General features: G+C 44.7%; 2 protein-coding genes and 1 long non-coding RNA gene across 4 annotated transcripts in view; 2 read left to right on the top strand and 1 right to left on the bottom strand.

The window, feature by feature from the left end:
- The first annotated feature begins 15 nt into the window (after positions 1-15).
- On the top strand, positions 16-7,385 carry LOC143495193 (uncharacterized). Of its 2 annotated transcripts, XM_076992501.1 has the most exons (4): positions 16-3,157; positions 3,325-3,429; positions 4,145-4,267; positions 7,178-7,385. In XM_076992501.1, the coding sequence occupies exon 1, from the start codon at positions 931-933 to the stop codon at positions 2,191-2,193; it is 1,263 nt and encodes a 420-aa protein (XP_076848616.1). In that variant the 5' UTR covers positions 16-930; the 3' UTR covers positions 2,194-3,157; positions 3,325-3,429; positions 4,145-4,267; positions 7,178-7,385. The 2 variants fall into 2 exon arrangements, with proteins under 2 accessions (XP_076848616.1, XP_076848615.1); XM_076992500.1 differs by having other exon boundaries at positions 16-3,429.
- A 1,614-nt stretch (positions 7,386-8,999) lies between these two features.
- The window catches only part of LOC143495195 (NACHT, LRR and PYD domains-containing protein 3-like), a 45,833-nt gene continuing 28,510 nt past the window's right edge, over positions 9,000-26,322 (top strand). The window contains exons 1-4 of the mRNA XM_076992503.1: positions 9,000-9,076; positions 9,785-9,892; positions 10,006-10,122; positions 10,514-10,627. Coding sequence (XP_076848618.1) covers positions 9,843-9,892; positions 10,006-10,122; positions 10,514-10,627 — 281 coding nt within the window. The 5' untranslated portion in view covers positions 9,000-9,076; positions 9,785-9,842. The remainder of the gene's footprint in view (positions 9,077-9,784; positions 9,893-10,005; positions 10,123-10,513; positions 10,628-26,322) is intronic.
- On the bottom strand, positions 9,087-24,328 carry LOC143495196 (uncharacterized). The gene is made up of 3 exons (XR_013125589.1): positions 23,629-24,328; positions 11,213-12,186; positions 9,087-9,919 (listed from the first exon to the last, which is right to left on the bottom strand). It is a non-coding gene; the product is annotated as an uncharacterized LOC143495196 (long non-coding RNA).

The following is a 26,322-nucleotide window of genomic DNA, read 5'->3' as shown; positions in this document are numbered from 1 at the left end:
TCTATATTACTGGATTGGTGTATTGTCTGTACCATTGGTCTATATTACTGGATTGGTGTATTGTCTGTACCATTGGTCTATATTACTGGATTGGTGTATTGTCTGTACCATTGGTCTATATTACTGGATTGGTGTATTGTCTGTACCATTGATCTATATTACTGGATTGGTGTATTGTCTGTACCATTGGTCTATATTACTGGATTGGTGTATTGTCTGTACCATTGGTCTATATTACTGGATTGGTGTATTGTCTGTACCATTGATCTATATTACTGGATTGGTGTATTGTCTGTACCATTGATCTATATTACTGGACGTCCCCTGTTGCCGCTATAGCTAGTGCTGCGCCGCCCTCAGAGCCATTACTATACATTGAGACATGTCAGCAAAGCAGTGTAGTTCATATGTGGGATGTCAACCCAGTACAGTCAGAGACATTTCGCACAGTCAGTACAGTGAGTACAGTCAGAGACAGTACAGTCAGTAGAATATAAGGTCCCACATATGCTGATCGTAGCTTTAAAGTAATAAAGAAACTAACTCCCCAAAGGAAGCATGTGTCACGTTGAGGACCCCGGCCCCTCCCTTTTGGGCGTGTGTTTACGTAGTCTACGTGCATCGTCTGCGTCTGTGAATATTCCGTGGTGATAGCTATGTCATGTGATAATCCGTCTCACCTGTGAATCGTCTCGTAATCACGTGGGGTTAATGTGGTTTGTCTATTTAATGTGCGCTCGCGCAGTGTCCTGTGCTCGTTGTTGTCTAGAGTTTACACGTCTCTGTGTAAAGTGTCAGATGTTCCTCGTGCGCTATTGCGCAATCTGTGTTATACATTAAAAGTGACGTCTCTGCAAGGATTCTGTGTCTCGTCCTTCGCTCCACCCCGATCGTCACAGAACGACGAGCCGTTTGAGACACCTAGTAAGCATGCCGGGCTACACCACCCGGCCGAAGAAGGGTCAACGCCACAGCAAGCGGCATCACCGGGCTGCTTCCTCACCCCTGCGCCGCGAAGTCACGCCGACACAGGAAGAATTGGAGCAGGACCCGGTGTGCGCAGCCCAGCTGTCTGCGGCGCGGACGTGCACAAGCCCCGAGATGGCGGAGATGTTCCGCGAGGGTGCGGTAAGGATTTGGAGGCATAGACATTCCTCTCCTTCCCGCGCCCTCTCGCCTCCGAGGGCAAGCGCGTTCGAGATCAGCGCCACGGACTCCACCCCGGAGACAGAATTCGGGGAGGACTCCGAAGAGGAGGAAGAAGAGGAATACCCTCCGTCCATTTACTCTGCTCCCACGGTGGACTATGTTGGGGAGGGGGAGGAAGAAGAGGAATACCCTCCGTCCATATACTCCGCTCCTACCATTGACTATGGTGGGGAAGGGGAGGAGGAGGAGTACCCTCCCTCCGTCTACGACGAAACCACCGTAGACTACGGTGAGGAGGAGGAGGAGGAGCCGGAATCGGAGGAGGAGGACTACCTTCCCCCGCCTGTGGGTCTCTCTCCCGCGGGACAGGAGCTCGACAGGTCCACCGTGGATTACGGTGCGGAGGACTATTCCCCGTCAGTGGTTTCAGGGGTGTACGATAGTGACCCCTACACGGAGGATGAGGAGGAGAGCCTTCCCTCCTCCGCGGGAACTGTCAAAGGGAGGAGCACTCCTGGGGAGACCGCGTCCTCCGGACCTTCCAGGGCCAGCCCCATGGACTATTCCCGGGGTGAGAGCCCGGCTCAGTCCATGGAAGGGGTTCTGGAGGGCGAGGAGGAGCCGATGGACTATGGGGAGGAGCTCCCTCGCGCTGCGCCTGGCAGGCCCGCCAGCTACGCTGCCTCGGACACGTCCGCCAGCCGCGCGGCACCCGGCGCGTTCGCCCGCCGCGATGCGCCCGGCGCGTCCGCCCGCCGCGCTGCGCCTGGTGGGGGGTTTGCGGCAGGGGCAGGAGGGGGACTGCCCAACGCAGCGCCAGCAGCACCAGATCTATCTCCCCTACTTGCTCTCCTCCTGGCGCGCAGCCTGGCGCCCATGTCGTGTGTGTGTGTTCCCGTGTTTGTCAGTCTTCCCCTTTGTGTACCAAACCCGTTTTTCCCTCTTGTGCCACTGTGTGTGAACGTGCCTGTGTGTGTGTTTGTGAATATGCCGTTTAATGTGTTTAACGTCTTTTCCCCCGTCTTCCCAGGGAGGGTGTGCTAGGCGATTCGTGATGGACGCTCCGCCAAGGGCAGTCACCTCCCAGACGCAGGACTGAGCGCGTCGGATCCGCCCATCGTCGTGGGTTCGGGGCACTCGGTCCTGTTGGCACCCCGGGACGGGTAGTGCCCTTGGAGGGGGCGTCTGTCACGTTGAGGACCCCGGCCCCTCCCTTTTGGGCGTGTGTTTACGTAGTCTACGTGCATCGTCTGCGTCTGTGGATATTCCGTGGTGATAGCTATGTCATGTGATAATTCGTCTCACCTGTGAATCGTCTCGTAATCACATGGGGTTAATGTGGTTTGTCTATTTAATGTGCGCTCGCGCAGTGTCCTGTGCTCGTCGTTGTCTAGAGTCTACACGTCTCTGTGTAAAGTGTCAGATGTTCCTCGTGTGCTATTGCGCAATCTATGTGTTATACATTAAAAGTGACGTCTGCAAGGATTCTGTGTCTCGTCCTTCGCTCCACCCCGATCGTCACAGCATGACTGAGAGTGAGAAGCAGAAACATCCAAACCCATCTCAGTAGTGTGGCTGTCAATGTAAGAGTATATGAAAACATTTAAATAAATGTAAATATAGAAACTATGTAAAAATTAGTCTTTTTTTTATTTTATTTTAATTAGAATTTTTAGTTTTGAATTTTCAATTTTTCAAAATGACAATTTAACAGTTTATTTTTTCAGTGATTAGACTGCATTCTGCGTGTAAGCTGGTGAACGCTTTTATACAGTAGAGATTATGTATTAAATATGGCAGTCTTTTATTGAATCAATATGCGACGCAATCAGTCTCATATATAACTAAACAGAGACACTTCTCCTGACTAGCTGACAGTATAAAGTACACCAGAGGCAAGCAAAAAACAGACAGACAGACTTAACTACTCTAGAGAGACTCTTTCTTTTATAGACTTCTTAAGCTAAAGCAGATCTGCACTGAAGAAAGAAAGGGTGAAGGAGACCAGGTATGGTTTGTGTTAAAAATAAAAACACCATTATTGGGATCATTGTGAAGATTTTGTCCATTGCATTTTAACCCTTAGAGAATCAATATGCTTTCTAATATGTTAAATATGTAAAGCAAAAAAAATAATATGCGCCACGTTTGGCCTACATTTTGTTTACTTTGCAGGTGCGGCACAGCCCAGAGCAGGCGCGTCACAGAACAGAGCAGGAACAGCACAGAACAGCAGGAGCACTAGCTCACAGTACAAATCAATCTGGCCATTATGTTGAGGTGAGTAACTCTCCCTGCTGCACCACTACACTGGATCTTCGGGATCTGCCACCTCCTGAATCCCTCTTCACTGTTTGTGTTTTCCAAGATTAAGTGCTAATTCACAGATATCATTGTCATGATTCAACATAACAGAGAAGTCTGATCCCTTTTTGAAATGGCTTTGCACAGGGTGGCCGCGGGTCCTTAAAAAGTCTTAAATGGTATTAAATTTCATTTTTGTCAAATAAGGCCTTGAAAAGTCTTATTTTGTCTTAAATTTTCAACCAAAATGTCTTAAATTTGCGGAGCTAAATTTAGGGAGGAATAATTCCGTCAGACATGTGTTGGAATTTCGGGGGCGGAAATCGGTAGCCATGCAGTGCACAAATTCGCAGTATTGCTCGCAAGTATTTCGGGCTTAACGAACACCCATAGTTGTTGGACTGGCGGGATCGAATTTTCATGTGGGCTGTATGTACGTTAACGTCTGTTCGGAGAGATGGGGAAATGCAAATTTAGCCAGAAATGGTTGGAAGACCCAAAATATTCTTGGTGGCTCAGAGCTATCACAGATACCAGCGAGGCTCGTCAGCAGCAGCCTGCAATATCAATGTTTTGCCCTGCTGCTAGCGCTACTGCAACGGCCAGCAGTACAACAAGAGAACCCATTCAGTCGAGCTCTGCTCAACGCCGCTGCTGCTGGTCGTTTACCGTTTTTTTTTTTTTTTTACAGTGTGTACAAGATGCATTGAGTAGACTGCCACTGCAGGAAAAAGGGAAACCACTACTAGAGGAGGATCAGGAAAGAGTACTTCTGCTGGCAGACAGTGATGCCCCCTTGGTGACAGCTGATAAGGTAAGAAAAATCTGATAAAGATGCAGTTCTTTCCAAAGTAAGAGAGTATGTCTTTAGAGGGTGGCCACAGAAGGTGAAGGATCCTTCCTTTGGTCCCTATGCAAAACGGCAAGATGAACTGAGCATACAGGATGGATGTGTGTTATGGGGAGCCAGAGTAATTATTCCACCACAAGGAAGATTGGCTATAATAAAACAAGTACATCAGTCTCACCCAGGAATTTCACGGATGAAAGGGTTAGCCAGAAGTTATATCAGGTGGCCTAACCTGGATGCAGAGATCGAGACAATGGTGAAGTCATGTGCTATCTGTCAGGAGAATAGAAACATTCCCCCAGTTGCACAGTTACACCCATGGGAGTGGCCAGAGAAGCCATGGAGAAGGGTGCACGTGGATTATGCTGGACCTTGGATGGGGAAAATGTTCCTCATTCTCATAGATGCCCACATCAGCCACAACCATTGAGTGCTTAAGGAAGAGTTTTAGCCAACACACGCTGTATGCGGCTCTGCCAATACTTTGAAGGCTGAGGTAATATGGGCGCTAAGAACAGTTAAGAGTCACCAGTCATACAGATCGAACGAAGGAATTGACCCATTGTTTAAAACCATGTTCCCTGATTCTGCCTTCAAGCCTGGTTTATACTTTCGCGAGTGACGGTAGCGCGCAAACTTCGAAACGATATGTGGTAGTATAGAAACACTCCTCAAAAACAGGGGAACATTTACCTGATGAATTTTAATGTTGCTTTGTGTTCCAGGTATGAAAATTGCTGGAGTTTAGGCTAAAGTACTTGAAAATGCTTGAAATTGTAACTACTTCGTTTCACAACAAATATCTGTCTGACTGAACAGTTCTCTTGTATTACGTTAACAAATACGAGCCTCTTGTAATTCTAGGACGAAACATGAGAGAACGTGAAGACGTTAATATTGGGCGTTTTGAAAATAAACAACCATTAAATAATGTGATAAAAAGCGAATTATTTCGAATCATTACGAATATATGTATAAATATTTAAATTAAGTTTAACGTGCTGGGAAATATTGAAATGGACCTTGAAAGTGCCGTACAAGTGCTTTAATTCGACCTTGTGAAGGTGTATGAACCCTCAAACATGACTTTGTTCATCACGCTGAAGCGCGGCGCAAAGTTTTTACAAATTTCAAGAGGTGCACGACCTCGCGAATCGACAGCGCGCGAACCCCTCCCTACAAGATGGCCATGGTCAGAGCCCCATCCAAACCTTGAGTACTTTGAACCTCAAGTACGGCTTGGCTTAAAACGCCATGCTTAAAGTCCCACGGAAAACAAACTTCAAGACCTGTCCTGGCTCCGAGATAATGGAATGAGCTTCCATTGACTGTCCAGACAGCAGAGTCCTTAGCAGTCTTCAAATGTAAACTAAACACTCATCTGTAGAACAGATTAAATCTCTAGCACTTGTCATAGTTGTTTCCGTTGTATGATATAGTACCTATGTGAATTTGCATTTCTTGTAGGTATCCATTTTAATTCCTGTAGTTTAGCAATATTCAGCCTATGTTTTTGTGTACTTTTTGTGACGCTGGGCGACGACAGACGGACGAGACACAGAATCCGTTTTCTTGCGACAGACGTCACGTTTTATTCTACACACAGTGATTGCGCAATAGCGCACATTGAACAGTACACACACACAGCAACGTGTAGACATAGACAACGACGAGCACAGGACACTGCGCGAGCGCACATTAAATAGACAAACCACATTAACCCCACGTGATTACGAGACGATTCACAGGTGAGACGGTTATCACATGACATAGCCATCACCACGGAATATCCACAGACGCAGACGATGCACGTAGACTACGTAAACACACACCCAAAAGGGAGGGGCCGGGGTCCTCAACGTGACAGACGCCCCCTCCAAGGGCACTACCCGTCCCGGGGTGCCAACAGGACCGAGTGCCCTGAACCCACGACGATGGGCGGATCCGACGCGCTCAGTCCTGCGTCTGGGAGGTGACTGTTCAGCTATCAAATTACTCCTCAATCCACAACAGGTAAATCTCCAGCAGAGTTACTGTATGGCCGGAAGCTGAGATCTGTACTAGATCTTATTCATCCTGATTTCCGAAGACAGGTACAAAACAAGCAGCAGAAACAAAAAATGTACCATGATCAACATGCTCGGAAGAGGGATGTTCAGGTTGGTGAGGGAGTGTATACAAAAAATTTCGCTCCAGGTCCCACTTGGATACCAGGAACAGTGGAGAAGAGAATGGGTCCTGTGTCTTACAGTGTCACTCTGGGAAATGGAAAACTGGTGAGAAGACACATTGATCAAGTGAGACGCAGGTACTCTGATCCATCTCCAGTGAGAACAGGGATTCCTGATTCCATACCTGTGGAAGTCGTCACTCCAGCTACAACTCTTGAGAATACCAACATATCATCTTCAGAAGACAGAACAGTGACAAGCACACCGGGAGGAGAGTGTGTCTAATTCTTCTGTGGAGACTGAGCGACCAGAATTAAGATCACGAAGAAACCCCCAACGTACTTAAAGGACTATACTTAGTTTAGTACCGAGTTCCCCCAGCCACAGGACTAGAATGCGTCCTGAGACTCAAAGGGATGGAGGCAGTCTACCCAAAATACCTAGAACACAGTTCTAGAAAAAGAAGAAAAAATATATATATATATATAGTGACCACAGTGTATTTGAGAAAGGATAATTGTCAGGAATGTCACCTGATTGCGACTCTAGCTCAGCTGTTCCCCACCACCACACCCACATTCCTAACATACTTATACCCTTCCTTCCCACTTCCTAGACGCGAAGTATTGCCAACAATGTTGCGAACTGAGCGTTATAACCTTGTGCTGATCCTACTGTGTGCCGACCTCTGCTTATTCCCTAGACCACGTCTCCTGCCTAACCCTCGGATACCTAACGTACTCTGCCTACACATTACGACCCCGGACCGGATTGACCACCTCTACATTGCGACAAGAGCTATCCCTCATAACAGCCTAGCTTCTTTGTGCGCTACTGTTGTACAGAGCTGTCATAATAAAAGTCTTGAGTTTTTGCGTAAGGATCCCTCTCCGTGTCCTTCATACATTACAATAATTGGTCCCAACAAGATTTTTTCACATGGTTAAAAATAAAATGATTAAATAAAATGATAAAAAAAAAAACATAAAATGATTAAAAATGGTGTTGATGATAGTTCTGTTGATGAATGCATCTGTAACAAAAATCTTAGGGCTGAGTGTCAGGAGGTCAGAACAAGCACCAAACTGGTGGAGGAAAATCATTCACAAGTGGACCGAACCACCATGCAGTTATATGAAACTGTAGTATACACATATTAGACACTACACTGCAGAATACAGTGGGTTCCAGTATACAGTATATACTGAGTGTAGTATACAGTATGCAATATATACTGAGTGCAGTATGCAGTATATACTATGTGCAGTATGCGGTATATACTGAGAGCAGTATGCAGTATACAGAATATACTGAGTGCTGTATAGGATTTTTCAAACATACCTACATTTTCTGTGTAGGTGGTTACCAGAGGTGGGGACTCGAGTCACATGACTTGGACTCGAGTCAGACTCGAGTCATTAATATTAAGACTTTTGACTTGACTTGAAAAAATATTCAGAGACTTAGACTTGACTTGGACTTTTACACCAATAACTTGGGACTTGAATTGGACTTGAACCTGTTTACTTGCAAAGACTTGATTTTTTTTTACCCTAAATCTAAATTTTAAAACGCATATTAATATTTATAAAGTGCGCCCCATTAATTTCATTTTCGTCCTTCTGCCGCAGACCGGGGTTACACCAGATTCTGTGACCGTCGAGTTTTGTGACAACAGGGGGCGCTATTTCACAGTTTCTGTTCAGAGGCACAAACGCTTTACGAATGCTACGTAAACTACGCTGATGCACTTTCTTTACTCGTTTTGTTGGTGTCCACGAGCCAAAAAATGACAGATGTTTAAATTTACATTTATCGTCTCTTAATTACATAAATGTACTTAAACAAGATTTACCATCCCCTCACCATTGCAGCCAACAAAGAAATCATGAATGGGATGTACAGGTGAGCCTTTTTAACTGGGGTCACCAATTCTGACGGCAGCCATCAGAATATGTGACCCCACTGAATCTCCAGGTAACAATAGTACACCGTGACCCCACAATAACAGAAAACAATGAAAATATAACCCTAACCTTTTATTAGTCTATATTTAAACATTTTATCCAAATGTTTAGAATAACCATTCATATGACAGCATCTTGCTTACGATGAAGCTTGCTATTTTCGTGTAAAATGATGTAACGAAACATTCTTGTTTAAGTACATTTATGTAATTAAGAGAAGATAAAATGTAAATGATCTGTCATCTTTTGGCTGGCGGACACCAACAAAACGAGTAAAGAAACGCATCAGCGTAGCATTCGTAAAGCGCTGGTGCCTGTAAAAAAAAAGACTCGAAAGGACTTGAAATTCCAAGTTTCAGACTTGGGACTTGACTTGACGGTTGCCTGTCTTGACTCGAGACTTGACTTGAGTTGACTGTCTTTGCTTGAGACTTGACTCGGGACTTGAGGATAAAGACTTGGACTTACTTGAGACTTGCAAAACACTGACTTGGTCCCACCTCTGGTGGTTACCACCATCACAAAACAACACAAACAGGTAAAACAGGTAAAGGTGGATGAGGCCAGATGGGACAAGACTAAACCGAAAGTAAACAAGAAGAATCACCTTATGAACACAAGACTGACATACGACGGTGAGTTTATTTACGCGTGTACTAAGAAATGTTACAAATGTTACATTATGTACAAAATACATTGGTTAATGTTCTAATGATTAAGTGGCGTAAACCAGTCTGAATGTGTATGAAACGGTATGTGAGTCTTACTGCGAGATGACGAAATTGCCAAATTGAAAATGTAGATGTTATGTAGCTCCCTTTAGTGTCTATATTTTAACAGTTTTGCATTACACATAGAGATACACAGACCCACTGTAGGCTGATTCACTCCACTTTCCTTTATGGGAAAACTCCCAAACTATGCAGCTTCCACAAGCTCTCACTTTGCTTGGTGCCCTCTACTGAAGGATACTGTATAGATTACTGGTCAACAAGGTTCATACATAACAGTACACAACAGAGCACATTCTATATCTCTGACTTTAAATTACTTTCTTCTGGAGAATTTTAGCAAAACATTGGTTAAAAAAGAAAGAAAAGAATATATAGTTATATAAGTTGCCAAATGATGGCGCTAGTGTTATCACAAGTGTCAATCAAGTAAGCAATCAAGTATAAGGACAATACTGTACAGAATCTGAAAAGTGTCATGAACCACATGTCCTTTTCCTGTAGTGTTACTGGGCTTCTGTTAGAGAGAGACTCATCCTGCAGTGACATCAGGTTAATTATAATCAGTGTTTCAGTGTCCTGCTCCTCCTCTTTATGATGAACTGTTGACAGGGAGCAGAGAGCAGCATCTCCAGTGTCCAGCTGTGTGTGTGTGAAGAGGAACAACTCCATGATGGAGCCTCATAACTCCAGCAGTGGAGGAGGAACCTCTGACCCAAAGTGAGGAGCTTTACATCAGCACTTAATCTGAGGAAACAGGAAGAGGGAATATTCAGGATAAATGAGATGTAGTGAAGGATGTAATTACTCAACACTTTCCTCATCTTCATCAGGGTACAGAGAGCACTATCTCGAGCACACAGCCGTGAGTCTAAGAAGAGTCACTGGTCCAGGAAGAAGCCTCCTGCCCTCAGCAATGGACTTGTGACCTCTGTAGTGAGGTCACAAAAGTAAGTAACACATTTCACACTTAGAGATTTTTATTCTCCTATACTAAACTACTATAAAATATAAACAGGCTCCATAACACAATTCAACCATTCTCTCCCACACATTAATATATACACATAAACCCTCATTTGAATTATCATTTTTTGGTCAAGAAAAACTTTTAAAAAAAGTTTATTTGAAAACAGCAATCAACCCATAAAAACATTGAAATCTTAAAACAGTTGTGTGTTTGTCCAAGGACATGTGTATATTTCTTTAATAAATGCAAACTTAGAGTAGAGTGAGTGAGAAATACTTGACCACTAAAATGTTCAGTTCTATGTAGGAGTGTGTTCAGCTACACATAAGTGTGTGTAAAAATGTAAATGTATTTATGATTATATCTCTCAGGACTGAACCCCAGAGAGAAACACCTCCAATACCCAGCTGTGTGTCTATGAAGAGTGACTGGTCCATGGATTATCCTCCTGGATTCAGCAGTGGACCTGTGACCTCTAACCCACAGTGAGTGAAACATTACACACATACACACACATATTCTTTCATCAGGCTAAAAGTGCTTAAAATCTGTTTTCTCCACCATATACAATATTGACAATCTACAAAATTTCTCCAGTTTCCCCAGCATCATATTTTAGTTTTGGAGAAAATGACACAGACATTCAGGATAATCTATACACACACACACACACACACACACACACACACACACACACACACACACACACTTTCCTCTGTCTCTCTTTCTCTATCTACGTTATTAAACCTGTGGACCCTGTGGCAGCCAGGCTGCCCCTGTGTGTGCATGCAATAGCAGCTGCAGAAAAGGCACTGGTAGCATCCAGAGACATAGTGGGGTACGCCCAACTCACACTTTTGGTCAAATATGTTTGTACTGTCCTTCCAACTTTGCACTGTGCAGAGGAGGAACTGGCAGCAAGGTTCAACAGAGCACTTCTCGGTTGTCCACAGGTTTAATAATGTAGAAAGTGTGAAACAATAAAAAATATAACAAAATACTATTACAACATATACTATTGTAATCATACACGGTCCCTACAGTGTAACATTAGTACACTGTGCTGGTACCTTAATTCCGCAGTGGTCAGTGTGATTCTGGTCAGTCTCACTAGGAAGTCGCAGACGGATTCTCCATCTTCTTACAGGCAGCTATCTTGGCTGTGTTGACAGTGGCTGGGTATGCAGCTTCCAGCCTTGTGACCAGACACCTTATCATATCTCTGTAGGGCCCGTTTGGGCTTCCTGTCCGGCTGCTGGAGCTTCCCACTCGGGTTGGTAGAGTCGAACATCTCTTGGTGCACAGTCTTGGTCTATCTTGGTGAACTGGGGGTCAAGCTTGACCACCAGCAGGCGTCTCAGTTCAGACTGGGTCAGCCTGCTGAACTGAGTGAAGGCTGTGAGTTCTTCTCCGGAGCGTCGTCCTCCCATATCTGTTGATTTGCCCAAGCCCGCCGCCGCCAGTAACGGTGGACCATGATGACTCCAGCTACCTTGACCATTGGGAAGGTCGCTGCACACCCCAGTGTGACTAGTTCAAGCATCACATCCCTGTTCGCAGCTTCTTGTGTGCAATGCCACAGATGAAGCTGGTGGTGGGGTAGCGTTGGAAAGGTCAGAGTCAAAGTCAAATTTATTTATATAGCGCTTTTCACAACACACGTTGTCACAAAGCAGCTTTACAATCGTATGGGTCCAGATCCCTAATGAGCAAGCCAAAGGCGACAGTGGCGAGGAAAAACTCCCTATAGGGTGGGGATTAGGAAGAAACCTCGGGAGGACCAAGACTCAAAAGGGAACCCATCTTCCATTGGGCGGCCCGTTAACACAAGTCCGAGGTCACAGGGTGGTTTCAAAGTTCCACAGCAACAGTCAAGGCTCCTGTTCCCCGGCCAAGCAGCCTCAGTCCTCTCGGTGCAGGCGGTGGGCCTCAGGCGGGCCAGCCTCAGCACGACCCCCCGTGGCAACGGCTCATCCGGCATCAGCACATCCACCGGCAAACCAGACCATCCCCCAGGTGCCTGCAGGTGCCTGTACCCAATCGTCTTGGGTAGAGACATGCAAGAAGATAGACAATACAGACTGAGTGGACATGAATTTAAACCACCACTGATTTAAATGTACGTAGCTCACGTGCCAGTAATGAGCATGTGGCTCCGGCAGACTAATCTATAGCAGCATAACCAAAGGGAGGGGTTCAGTGGTGACCACAGGCATGAGGGCTCACTGAGACATTGCTTTCCAGTCAAGTCATTGTCACAAATAGAGTGATGCCATGACACAGCTGGATGACAGCATCAACATCACCAGAAATCTCAACGTCTGGGGGCCCCCAAGCCCCTACACCTTAACAGGGGAATATTAGCTGAAGGCTTGATTAAATAGGTGAGTCTTAAGTCTAGATTTAAAGAGTGGAACTGTGTCAGAATCTCGGATTGGAGCTGGAAGGCTTTTCCATAATTGAGGGGCTTTAACTCCTATCGTGTTGTGGGTCAATTTGACCCTTTTCAAAGTTTGAAGATGTAGGAAAACTATTTAAAATAATTTTTTCAGTATGAAACTTCTTCTGCTAGGGTTAATTAGTGTAATCAACATATTATATGAAAATAATTCATGTCAGTTATTTGCAACCACACCCTGCATGTTTATATCACATAGATACTGTTCGGGTAAATTTGACCCTTTTAAAAAATTTTGACCCTTTAAAAAAAAAATTTATTTTTATTTTTTTAATTTGTGTGTGTGTATGTGTGTGTGTATGTGTGTGTGTGTATGTGTGTGTATGTGTGTGTTTGTGTGTGTGTTTGAGTGTGTGTTTGAGTGTGTGTCGTGGAAATTTTCTAATAAATGGATGAGGACTCAGACGTGGTTAAATGATTAATTTATTACAAAAATATAAATATATATAAATAGGACAAAGACAGATACAAGACAGACACAGACATGAGAGTCTCATTCAAGCATGACAACTCTGAAGGCAGGGGGGCGCTCCCCCTGCTTATATACAATCTTAAACACAATTCAGCAGTTCTAACAGCAGGTTATCTTAAGCACAGCATGTTCCAAAACATAGGCGTCCAGCAGGCTACTTTGTCTCACATGTGTGTATCTCCTAATATGGACTTCCCTAGAGTTAGCGGAAGCAACTGATGTATCAGTTCAACACAGAGGAAGCTAAATGACCCAAGACTAGTAGCCTAGTGACTACCAGTTAACAGAGTGCTCTTACCCTCAGCACTCTCCCTGACCTGGGTCACGTATAGCACACATGTATAATATGAACTAAACATGGTTACACTGAATCACACTACTTCATTATTGTAGTCCTTCTGCTTAGTCAGAATGGACATGTCCTAAATCATAAAGTTCATAATGATCTCTTATAATAATTAAACATAATCTAATTAATAGTTATTAATCAATAATCAATAATTTCTCTCACACTTCCCCCCTTTGATTCTGTGTAATCATTAAAAAGGAGAGAATAAATCATTAATTTCATCATAGAATATCAACTTAAAACAGGCTCTAGAGTCAGTTAAGCTGCTCAGGGCCATCGGGCACAACCCAGCCAGTCGCCAGGTCGTCCCAGACGTCTTCCTTAAACAGACGTCCCAAGGAGTCTGCTATCTCAGGCTCCTTTAAGTCGTCGTGCAAGGCCATCTGAAAATGCTGACGCATAAGGCCAGTAAGCCACGACGAACAGCAAGACAAAATACAAGGCAGCAAACACAACAACAGCTAAATGATTATTACAATTGGTAAAATCATAGTCAGCATCCAATGTCCCCATGGGCCTAGCCATGAAGTGATCCACCCAAACCAGGTTCTTGAACCTCGGCCTTCATGTGATCAATTAAATCAGTAATATTATCATAGTAATCTGGAATGCTGAAACAACATGAAACATTGATTTTCTTACACACATCTCCTTCTTTTCTGAGGAGGAGGTCTAAAGCTAGTCTATTCTGGACCTATACTTGTCTAATTTCTTTCACTTCTTGTTTAATAGGTCCAGGGCAGTCTCAGTACGAGAAGCCAAAGTCAGAACTTGCCATTCAAGTCCATTGATCTTATTCATTGTTGCTGCAGTTCCTCCTCCGAGGAACAGTGACCCCCGTTGTATGATCTCTCAGGTAGAGCAGAGTAGGTTTTCTCTCTGCATGCCCACATCGTCACCCAATCTGTTACTGGGTTCACGATGCCATGACAGGAGGTGAAACTCCATTTTGCAGAGGAGTTATTTAGTCTAATGGTGCATGTTGATTCATCTCTGGCTGTTGCTACCAGATCAACCTGGCACTTGGTGTGCTCTATCCAAAGATGGCCTTCAAGGCCTCCTCTGAGCATAGACACCACTCTCCCTCAACAGGGGCGGTGTCAAATGTCATGTTGCGAATGCCGGCTCGTGACACCTGGTCATTCGAGTCGCAGTCGTTTATTTCCTATGATCCATACTTGCAACATCATCACCTACCCAATCAGGAACCTTACCACTGTGAATGATAGCGTGAGGTCATGTTGTAGAATTGACCTGTTAACCTATCAATCTCGCATATGGGTCTGTTAATTAACATTGTAGCCATTTTAAAAGTGATTGGTGTTGGTGTTCACGGCATGTGGAAAGGATGGCAAACCAGACAGGGCTGGTTTGGTTTCACTGCAGTAGCAGTGACATTGGACATTACACATGCTTTCTTTCCCTCACACCTCTCCTCCGGTGTGGGGGAGATGACAGTTGCCCCTCCTGTTGAGAAAAGCATCATGTAAAAAACAACAGCATAACATTCATTCTGGCGGCTGCTCTGGAGCTCTTTTGCAGTGGGTGTGGTGTGTCCACGTGGCTCGGCTGCTGGTCTTTACAGCTGTGTTGGTTGTTAGCAGCACGTGGATCTCTGATCAGCAGCCAGTCTCCCGGCTGGAACTCGTGCAATGGATTCTCTGACACCTCTGACAGCTTTGACCTGCTCAGACAAAACAGAGACAAACTTGTGCAGGATAACATATTAATGGCTCAACGTGTGTGTGTGTGTGTGTGTGTGTGTGTGTGTGTGTGTGTGTGTGTGTCCCATTCCGGCGGCACTACTCCCGTGTTTGGAGGCCTTCCAAACACAATCTCAAAGGCTGATAAGCCTGTGCGAGCTTGGGGCAGAGTGCTGCTCTGCCACAAAACCAGAGGCAGACATTTCAATCCTGAGTTAATTTAGAAAGCCCCCCCTTAATTGTGCCATTGGCTCTCTGCACTGCTCCTGGGTAACCCCCATCGTGGGATTATTTGCCTTAGTAGCATCTTTGCCACCGTATCTGAATTCTGCTTTGTGGTGGGGAAGGCCTCCGTCCATTTGCTAGACATACATACACACAAGCCTGTATTTCAGCAGGTGTTAGTTCAACAAGATCAATTTGCCAGTGTTGAAAGAGTTCGGTCGGCGGCAGGTGTCCGGCGGGTGCATGTTTAGGTCTGTTATCCCACCTGAGAAATTTTGGGTGAGTGTGGTTATTCTTAGTGCATGCTAGTGCATGCTACTATCCCCCCTTTGCTCATTGTGACTCCTACCATGAGCAATTTCAATCAGTCCTCTCATGTAGGCTGTAGGGAGACATGGCTTACCTGTCTCTGTGTGTGTCCAGACTCCCCCCATTGTTTTGCACCCCCCTTTTGCCCATCTCTGTTAGTCTTACATGTGGCTTGTGGCTTGTGTATTGCTCTGGTTGTTAAGGGTGTGTCTTCTCTGTTACTGTGATCCGTTAGCATCATTTGTGTGTTTGGAGCCTGCAAAACTGTGTGTTGGGCTGTGGAGTCTGTAAAGGCATTGCCTTTTGCTACTGTGTCGCCTGTTCTGGTGTGTGCAGCACATTTGATGATTGCAGTTGTGAGATTAGTTGGTGCTTTATCTTTGACCTTGAGCTGGTAAGGAATGGTGAGCTCAGCTGCTTGGGCAGAATAATGTGGCAGGAGTGATATTGTTTCCAAAACCTCTGTGTGGATAAATGTGCTTTATTTTTTTTTTCTCTCTGGTCCTGTAAAATTAGAAAAACAGCATGTTTGACCCAAAGGGCGAGTTGAGCGTACCCCACTATATCTCTGAATGCTACCAGTGCCCGCACCCCGGCTGCCCCGGGGTCTAGTTTTCCTGAAAAGTAGGCTACTGGCCTCTGTCTGTCATTGTGGGCTTGAGTCAAAACACTGGTCCTTTAACGTCAACACTCCACACACACATACGAACACTGAACACGCACATCAATTCTGAACTTTTATTTCAGAATTCAAAACTCAGAAACTCAGAACTTTTATTTCATACTCATTTTTCAAACGGGCTTATTCTCTTTAACAAATGTTATTTTTATCTCTGTTGTGTCAGAGTTTCAATACATACTACGTCATGACCCAGGAAGTGCACTTTTTTCAGCAATATTGCAATTTTGCTTAGGAACCTTGTGGCCTTCCCTTGCTAGGTGATGTAGCAATGCCACTATGGCCCTCTTTGCATGCTTCTCATGTGTTTACACAGAGTATCAGAACATCTACGTAGTGCAACAGTGCAATGCCCTCTGGAAGTTTCAGAGAGGCCAGACTGTCTCGCAGCGCTGCATTGTAAATGGTGGGTGATGTGTATGTTTTTTTTTTACTTCAAAGGAAAATGCAAACCAGTACTGGCTATCTGGATGCACTGAAAAATGCATTTGCTAGGTCCACTACACTGAACCACTGGCTATCTGGGGGAATCTGGGAAAGAATATTGTGAGGATTTGGCACTTTTGGGGCTCTAACGTGTAGCTACTGCTGCATTGACAGCCAGCAAATCCTGCACAAATCGCCATTCTTCCCGCCCTGGTTTCTTAACTGGAAAAATTGGAGTGCGCACGGGTGAGTTAGGGCACAGTACAATCACTCCAGCTTGCCTAAGTGATTGGAAAAAACTGGCCTAATTTCCTTTGAGCGCCTCAGGGTTCAAAGGGTATTGATGTTGTTTTGGCCTATAGTCAGATTTTGGGGTGATGTGTATGGGCTCACACCCCCTGCATGAGCCCCAACATCGCTCTTACCTTGTGCCCATAATGCTGCAGGAACAGTTCTGAGTTCCTCTTCCTCTCATTTTTTTTTTTTTTCTGAGAGGGTAAGGGAGGCAGCTAAAAAAATACCAAGGGGGTTAATCAGTTCCACTCCCCACCTGCAGGGGAGCCAGCACTGCGCCAGCTGCATCCACGCCCTCCTGCTAGGGCTAAACATGGTGTTCCTGCCAAGAACTCTCTCCCATTTGGTAATGTCAGACATCTCTGTCATCCATTCACCGACGTCCTGCCATTGTGGCTCCTCGCAAACGTTTGCTAGTGACACGTGTGGTTTAGATCGAGGAAATGAGAACAGGTCTTCCTGTTCTAATGGGGTTTGCACCATTGCCGCAGCCCACACGCAATCCCACACAATAGCAGTGACAACCAAGCAATCATGTTTTCCAACATCAAATTTATCCTCAAAACCTCTATCGGGGCCCTCACTCACATGCAGCGTGCAGTGCAGTGACCCCTACGGTCTCAACATCAAATCACCTGGCAACAAACTACACACTTCACACATGAAGTGTTCCCAACACTCTCCTCCTGCACTCTGCAGCTCATAAGCATACAGTGGAACTCCTGCTGATAACTGAACCCCAACACAGCTAACTCACACTACACAAACAACCCCTCAGGCCTGCTACTCAGGCCCAACTTACACATTAAGTCACAACCCATAGCAGTTAAAATTAAAAATTCATGTTCAAATGTATTATTTCATTTACATCGGAGAGGCTCTTTTTTTTTTGTGCCGTTTACAGTCAATGTTATTTTAGGCAGGCCCTGTGGCCCTTCACTAATCTTCTGCAAGCATTGATAAATTAAATGATAATTTAAACCAGTTACTTTCCTTTTGTCATCTTCCAGTGGTCCTGTACCGTCCAGCCTCTCCGCTGCCCGTCAATCTCTGAAAGTTCTGTTTCTCTGCTCAGCATTTTCTTTATTTTCAGGACCATCTCTTGCAAAGTGTTCTAGTTTTCCACAGTTGTAACATTCACCACCTCTCCTCTGGGGTAACTCTCTCGTCCCCATCCACCTCGTCTTCTTCCTCAGCCTCTGACGCGGCCCCTCCCGCGTTCTCTGTACCATGGTCTCAGCTTGCTTCTGGATTTTCTTGTTCACTCTCCATGCCAGCTGTGCCTCGTGATGCTTGGCATGATCTTCTATGGTTTTCAGGGTAGCGTTGTTGTACCCAATGCACTGGGCTCTGATAAGGTCACTGATGTCTTTTCTCATGCTTACCAGGAAGCTGTTTCTCAGGTGGGCTTCCCATGGGCTGGCCTCCGCCGGCCTCCGCTCGTTGTGCTGGTGCTACAAGACCGCTGTGGTCGGTGTGAACTCTGGTCAGTCTCACGAGGAAGTCGCTGACAGGTTCTCCGTCTTCTTGTTTACATGCAGCTATTTTGGACATGTTGATAGTGGCTGGGTGTGCAGCTTCCAGCCTTGCGACCAGGCGTCCTACAATCTCTCTGTAGGGCCTGTTTGGATCCTCCTGTCCAGCTGCTGGCGGTTCCCACTCAGTGTTGTGGAGATGGACGTCTCCCGGTGTCCGGTCTCGGTCTATCTTGTTTGACTGGATGACAAGACTGAACAAAAGCTGTTAGTTCTTCGCCGAAGCGCTTACCTCCCATCTCTGTCGGTTTACCCAGGCCCACCGCCGCCTTCATGATGTCATCTCCTGTCCAGTAATCTCCTGGACCATGATGTCTCCTTCAGGGCCTGCAACCTTGACCATCGGAAAGGTCGTTGCGCACCCTGGGGTGGTCAGTTCAAGCATCACCTGACCCTTTCTTTCTGTGGCGAGCTTCTCACGGCTTCTTGTGTGTGTTGCCATGGGTGGATCTGGCGGCGGGGGTGGTGGTGGCGGCTGTGCGCGCGGGGGTGGTGGTGGTGGTGATGGTGGTGTTGGGAAGTCTCTTCCCATCGTTCGGTTGATGCATTCCATCACCTGGCGGGCACACTCCATCGCCTGGCGGGCGTCATCATACGGGACTAGCGGCCCTGGGTGCAGCGGCAGCTGTTGGGCTGGTGGGAGTGAAGGAGGCAGAGGTTGTGGTTGTGATACTGGAACTGATGGCACTGGAGCTCGCAGTGCAAGTGTGGCAGACAGAGTCTGCTGTTGTGGTGGCGCCAGAGCTGGTGGTGCTGGAACTGGCGGTGGAGGTGGGGGAGGCAGGGGTAGCGGCTGTGGGTGAACTGGTGGTGGAGGTGGGGGAGGCAGGGGTAGCGGCTGTGGGTGCATCTTGCAGTTGGTGCAGTTGCTGAGCCGGGATGGCTGGCGCAGATCTCGTCGGGGCAGCGTCGAGGTCTGGGCGGCTACAACAACACACTGAGAGAATTTTGTTAGTACACTTTTTAATCCCTACCTGTCATGCTTGCCTTTTCTCGGCTTCTTCAAGCCAACATTTTGCTTTTTCTTCCATATCTGCTTTATGTTTAACAAAATACTTGCGCGTTTTTCTATCTGCGCCCTTGGGCTCTGTTTTTACTCTCTCAACTAGTCGGCGCAGATAGTCTACACTTAATGTTCCCTTTGAACCAAACCCATAATGCTTAGCCCAAAAATTCACATGTCGAGTTACATCTTCCCCATAATCTCTAGTCATTTGGTAGGCTACATTACTCTGAGTCTCCGATGGTTTACTTTGTAATTTACTTTGTGTTTTACCCATGATTCCAAATAATCCCAAAGATGACCCTTCACACTTTTTTTTTTTTTTTTTGTGTGTGTGGGGTCCAAGAAAAAAAAATAAATAAAAAAATTAGGAAAGAAAAAAAATCCCAAATCAATTAAACACGTCAAAGAAGGTCCTCAAAATTTAGATCCGCTCCTCATACCAACGAAGCAAACAGTGCCCTCCCCCCCTGGGGGATATCTCTGCCGCTCCGGAGCTAGCCAACACTGTATTACGTCTAATCAGTGCGCTTCTGCCCAGCTGGATCTCTGGCCAGACTGACGGGCGCTAGGCTAAGTCCTATCCCGCCTGGGCAATACCGCAGTATCCCCACCGTATAGACTTCCTGTAGGCGATATCTCACTATATCCCTATCGTATAACAGAGATCATCCGGCGGGCGGACACTGGCGGATATTTAACACTTAAACTAAGAAATTAAACTGAAAATTCCCACTTACTGCGGTTTTCGTTTGATCGGGCGGAGAACACCACCGGAGACTGGCGGTGACATCACTCCCTGGATAGGTACTTTCCCTTTGCTCGTGGGGTTCCCACTTTGCCCAGCCCAGCCAGGGATCTCATCCCCCGGGGAGCGTCCTCGAAGATCAGTCACCTCCTCTCCGGGGTGCCTCTCGCCGACCCTTGTTCGTGACGCCAAATTGTCGTGGAAATTTTCTAATAAATGGATGAGGACTCAGACGTGGTTAAATGATTAATTTATTACAAAAATATAAATATATATAAATAGGACAAAGACAGATACAAGACAGACACAGACATGAGAGTCTCATTCAAGCATGACAACTCTGAAGGCAGGGGGGCGCTCCCCCTGCTTATATACAATCTTAAACACAATTCAGCAGTTCTAACAGCAGGTTATCTTAAGCACAGCATGTTCCAAAACATAGGCGTCCAGCAGGCTACTTTGTCTCACATGTGTGTATCTCCTAATATGGACTTCCCTAGAGTTAGCGGAAGCAACTGATGTATCAGTTCAACACAGAGGAAGCTAAATGACCCAAGACTAGTAGCCTAGTGACTACCAGTTAACAGAGTGCTCTTACCCTCAGCACTCTCCCTGACCTGGGTCACGTATAGCACACATGTATAATATGAACTAAACATGGTTACACTGAATCACACTACTTCATTATTGTAGTCCTTCTGCTTAGTCAGAATGGACATGTCCTAAATCATAAAGTTCATAATGATCTCTTATAATAATTAAACATAATCTAATTAATAGTTATTAATCAATAATCAATAATTTCTCTCACAGTGTGTTTTTGTGTTTGTGTGTGTTTGTGTTTGAGTGTGTGCTTGTGTGTGTGTGTGTGTGTGTGTGTGTGTGTGTATGAGAGTGTGTGTTTGTCTATGTGTTTGTGTGTGTGTTTGTGTGTATGTGTATGCATATGTGTGTGTGTGTGTGTATGTGTGTATGAGAGTGTGTGTGTGTTTGTGTGTATGTGTGTGTATGTGTTTGTGTGTGTGTGTGTGTGTATGTGTGTCTGTGTATGTGTGTGTGTGTGTGTGTGTGTGTATGAGAGTGTGTTTGTGTGTATGTGTGTGTGTGTGTGTGTGTGTATGTGTGTGTGTATGTGTATGTGTGTGTGTGTGTGTGTGTTTTTGTGTGTGTGTATATGTGTGTGTATGTGTGTGAGTTTGTGTATAAGTGAGAGTGTTGTGTGTGTTTGGTATCATAGTTTGAACATGGGAATTTTCAAATTTTTATGAAAAACGATCCTAATTGAACCATTACCTGTTACAAGTAAGGAACACCATTGCACTAAATATTGATAGAAAAATTAGTAATGTAGTTAGTAATTAAATATTCACACTGTTTGTTAGGATTTTTTTGGTTTCAGACATCTTTTGAACAATTGAACATGCACCAGGGTCAAAGTTACCCTAAACATCACGGCTGTTTTGCAAGAATGCACAATAGGAGAAAGCTCTGCCTCCGGCTGTAGTTTTACTAATTTTTGGAACTAGGAGAAATCCAGCATTTTGGGAGCGCAAAGGACGAGATGGGTTGTAGTAAGCAATGAGTTCACTCAGATATTGTGGGGCAAGACCATTTAATGCCTTATAGGTTAACAGAAGAACTTTAAATTCAATGCGATATTTAATCTGAAGCCAGTGTAATGCGTTGAGAGTGGGACTAATATGATCGAATTTCCTAGCCTTAGTTAGGACTCTAGCTGCAGCATTTTGTACAAGTTGTAGCTTCTTTATGGACTGTTTAGAGCATCCAATTAGAAGACTATTACAGTAGTCCAATCTCGACGAGACAAAAGCATGGACCAGCTTCTCTGCATCAGCTAATGAAAGTAAGTGTCTCAGCATGGCGATATTACGTAAATGGAAAAAGGCAGCCTTATTGACATTGCATACATGATACATGTCCGTCAAATGAAAGATCAGAATCAATAGTGACACCTAAACTTTTTGCAGTAGATTTAGGTGTTACTGAAAAACCATCTAGAGTAAGGGGAATATCAGCCCAATTGCTTCTAGCAGCTTTAGGTCCAAGAATCAGCACCTCAGTCTTGTCAGAATTTAGTTGAAGAAAATTAGACGCCATCCAGTTTTTAATATCCTGGATGCAGTTCTCAATCTTGAGAGTTGTAGTGATATCATCTGGATTAGAAGATATATACAACTGAGTATCATCTGCGTAGCAATGGAAGCTAATATCATGCCTACGAATGATAGTGCCCAGTGGTAGCATATATAATGAGAATAATATGGGGCCCAGTACAGATCCTTGTGGGACACCATACTTTACTTTAGAATGCTCTGAGCATTCGTTATTTACTAGTACAAATTGGTAACGATCTGTCAGGTAGGACCTAAACCAGGAGAGTGCTTGACCTCTTATGCCAATGAGTGTCTCCAGCCTATTAAGTAGAATATTATGATCAATGGTGTCAAAAGCAGCACTGAGGTCTAGCAGTATGAGAAAAGAAATGTGTCCTTTATCAGAGGATATTAAGAGATCTTTCAATACTTTAGTCAGTGCCGTTTCAGTGCTGTGATGAGCTCTAAATCCAGACTGAAATAACTCTAAGACACGTTCTGTCTGTAAGAAGGAAGAGAGTTGTGAAGAAACTACTTTCTCTAAAATTTTGGATATGAATGACAGATTAGAAATATATAGTTTGGACAGTTCCTGGGGGTTAAGACCAGGTTTTTTTATTAGCGGCTTGATGACTGCAAGTTTAAATGAACTGGGAATGTAGCCCAGGCTCAGAGAATAGTTAATTATAGTAAGCAACGGTTCTACATTGCTATGCAGTAATTCTTTAAGTAGATGGGTTGGTACAGCATCTAGTATGCATGTGGAGGGTTTAGCAGATTTCACCAATGAAATAAGCTCCTCATGACCAATTGGGGAGAGGGAATCTAACAGGGCATCAGAGCTGACCAGAGAGCTGTCAAGGTGCATTGGCATGTTGACAGGCTCTGAGATAGCACTACTAATTTTTTCCCTAATTTTATCAATCTTATCATTAAAGAATTTCATAAAATTGTTACTGCTACACTCTAGTGGAATTAGAGAATTGATTTGTTCGTGACTCCTCGTAAGGAGTCCTGAATTGTTTTTATGTTTTTCTATTAAGGCCGATAAGTATAAGGACTTTGCCGTATGGAGGGCATGCTTATATTCAATAGGTGGCACATTCCATTGCCTGGCATGCTTCTGCATATGGGGCCGATGGGCCTGCTGGATACGATGGGAGCTGTAGACCTTGGGCCGGTGGTGGCGGGATCGGGGCTTGCAGCTGTTGGACTGGAATAGCTGGAGCCGGCCTTGGTGGTGGCGGTCTCAGTGGAGCAGCATCGAGGTCGGGATGAGCTACAGCGACACACTGACAGACATTATTAATACATTTTTAAGTCCCTGCCTGTCTTTTTTTGTCTTTTCTCGGCTTCTTCAAGCCAGCACTTAGCTTTTCTTCCATATCTGCTTTATGTTTAGCAAAGTATTTGCGCGCCTTCTTATCTGCACCCTTGGGCTGTGTTTTTACTCTTTCATCTAGTCTGCGTAGTTAGTCTACACTCAGTGTCCCCTTTGAACCAAAGTCATAATGCTTAGCCCAGAATTCCATATGTCAAGTTACATCTTCTCCATAATCTCTGGTCATTTGGTAAATGTTACTACTCTGAGCCTCCGATGCTTAACTCTTACTATGTATTTTACCCAAATTATGGTTCACCCTATGGTTCTCACCTTTTTTTTGTTAAGTCAAAAAGTGGTTCTTTAAACACATCTTAAAATATCTTCAAAATCTAGTTCCTGTGATGGCCCACTAAGGCCCCACGTGTAACAGCATATGGGGGGTGTGTGTGGGTGTTGGTAGTGTTGGGGAGTTCAGGTGGTTTTAAATGTAGCCTAATGCGCTTATAGGTATAAAGACACCAAATAAAGACACCAGTGAATATGAAACCATACATTTATACGATGTAGGTAGCTCTCATGTAGCTCTCTTGTAGCTCTCTTTATAATATGTGTAACACTGTTCATACCTTGTGCCAATGGTTTAGCATTTATAAAAACATGTACTTTTCTATGCTAGGAGGGCACACCAGCAAGAAGAGTCGGACCATAGGTCGGGACAGTGGTAGTATTTTATTGAGCTTACCCAGATCTGTTTTCCTGCCTTCTGTGTTTGTTCCCCAGGAGCCATGTCTGCAGCATGGGTAGGTGGAGGTGCTTAAGAGGGAGTATGGGTTTACTGAGCATGTCTTTATAGACCTGCTTGGAATTCTGGGAAATGTGGGCTATCTGGAACCTTTCTAGGGGGTAAAACAGAGGTATTCAGAGAGCTATGTGAAATAGATGTAACTTTATTGTTTTTATGCCTAGCATGGAAGTATTATGTTGGGTGTTGGGAATGGGATGTGAGAAATGGCATTATTGAGCTATAAGTGTTCTGTTAGTTTCTGTTGAGGGGGAATGTATTTGGTGAATTGTGTATGGTTTCACCCATGCTGTTAAAAGTGGCCATGTTGCCATGTGTTATGTTTCCCTTTGGTTATTCGTCTGGCCAGAATGTATGTGTCCCCGTAGGGGTAATAAACGTATAAATTGACTCTCCTTGTTGTGCTCCTTTGCCTTCGGTCACACCCTGACAGGTGGTGACAGGTAAACATTTCTATACTAAATATTTCTACTTACTTCAGTTTGTGAGATCGGGCGAAGAACACCTCCGGAGACGGGCGGTGACGTCACTGGATAGGTACTTTCCCTTTTTTCGTGGGGTTCTCACTATGCCCAGCCCTGCCAGGGATTTATTCCCTCAGGGAGCATCCTCAAAGATCAGTCACTGCCTCTCCGGGGTGCCTCTCGCCGATCCTGTTCATGATGCCAATTTTTCATGGAATATTTTCTGAAAATAGATGAGGATTCAGAAATGGTTAAAGGAGAGTTTTATTACAAAAGCAAAAAACATGAGAGTCTTATCTAGAACAAGAACTCTGAGAAGAGAGGGCAGTCCTATCTCCTTTATTCCGTTGTTATCATATGTTTACAGTACATTTGGGCACACTGAGAAACTGAGGGGGGAGAATGCACAGTAGACAGTTTTCGTCTCAAATGTGTTGAACTTGTTACGTGTTTTTTATTCACTCACATAAGAAATGCACCCGAAATACTTTAAACAGTACAAGACAGTAGGTGGCAACACCTTTTCAACCTTACTATTAAAATTACCATAATACAACACTCCCACTTTTTTACAAGGAGATTATATCAATTATATCACTTAAGAAAAATACTAAACTTAAATACTTGAAGAACAATGAATCCTATTAACTCAAACTAGCAAGATCCCATTTGTCTTTGCTTAGTTTTCTTAACCATCATTGCCAACATTTACCAGCCTCCTAAAGGAAATAAAGACTTTCTTCAGGACTTTGCTGCACTGCTTACATATCTCATCACTCTGTCATCTGCCATTATAGTTTAGAGGCGATTTTAACATTCATATGGACAATACTAATAATCCTCTCACCAAAGACTTTACATCATGTATGGAGAGTTTCGGACTGCAGCAGTATACTGACAATCCTACTCACTCTAAAGGCCACATTCTGGACCTCGTCTGTTGCTCTGGTGTCACTCCCTTTAACAGTTCAGTAGAAGATCTGGCTATATCTGACCATTTTCTTCTTTCATACAAGGTCAATCTTCATCTCTCCTCCATGAAGCCTTCTCGTCTCATCACCTATCGCAATATCAAGAACATCGATCTAGTCTCCCTCTCTTCCAGCATAAACTCTCATCTGGTCTTCCATCAACAAATGGACCCTGATGAACTAGTGTCTTTATGTAATACTGGTCTTCAAGCCAGTCTTGACACTCTTGCCCCGTTAAAATCACATATGGTCCACTTCTCACGCACTGCCCCCTGGTACACATCTGAGCTTCGGCTCTTAAAGG

Source organism: Brachyhypopomus gauderio, unplaced genomic scaffold (assembly GCF_052324685.1).
Source record: "Brachyhypopomus gauderio isolate BG-103 unplaced genomic scaffold, BGAUD_0.2 sc94, whole genome shotgun sequence".
Lineage (NCBI taxonomy): Eukaryota > Metazoa > Chordata > Actinopteri > Gymnotiformes > Hypopomidae > Brachyhypopomus > Brachyhypopomus gauderio.
The sequence above is the reverse complement of the archived record's forward strand: the minus strand, read 5'-3'. Positions and strand labels throughout refer to the sequence as shown.

What these genes read in the sequence shown, in the direction of transcription:
- LOC143495193 (XM_076992501.1), top strand. Translation starts at nt 931, where the DNA reads ATGCCGGGCTACACCACCCGGCCGAAGAAGGGTCAACGCCACAGCAAG.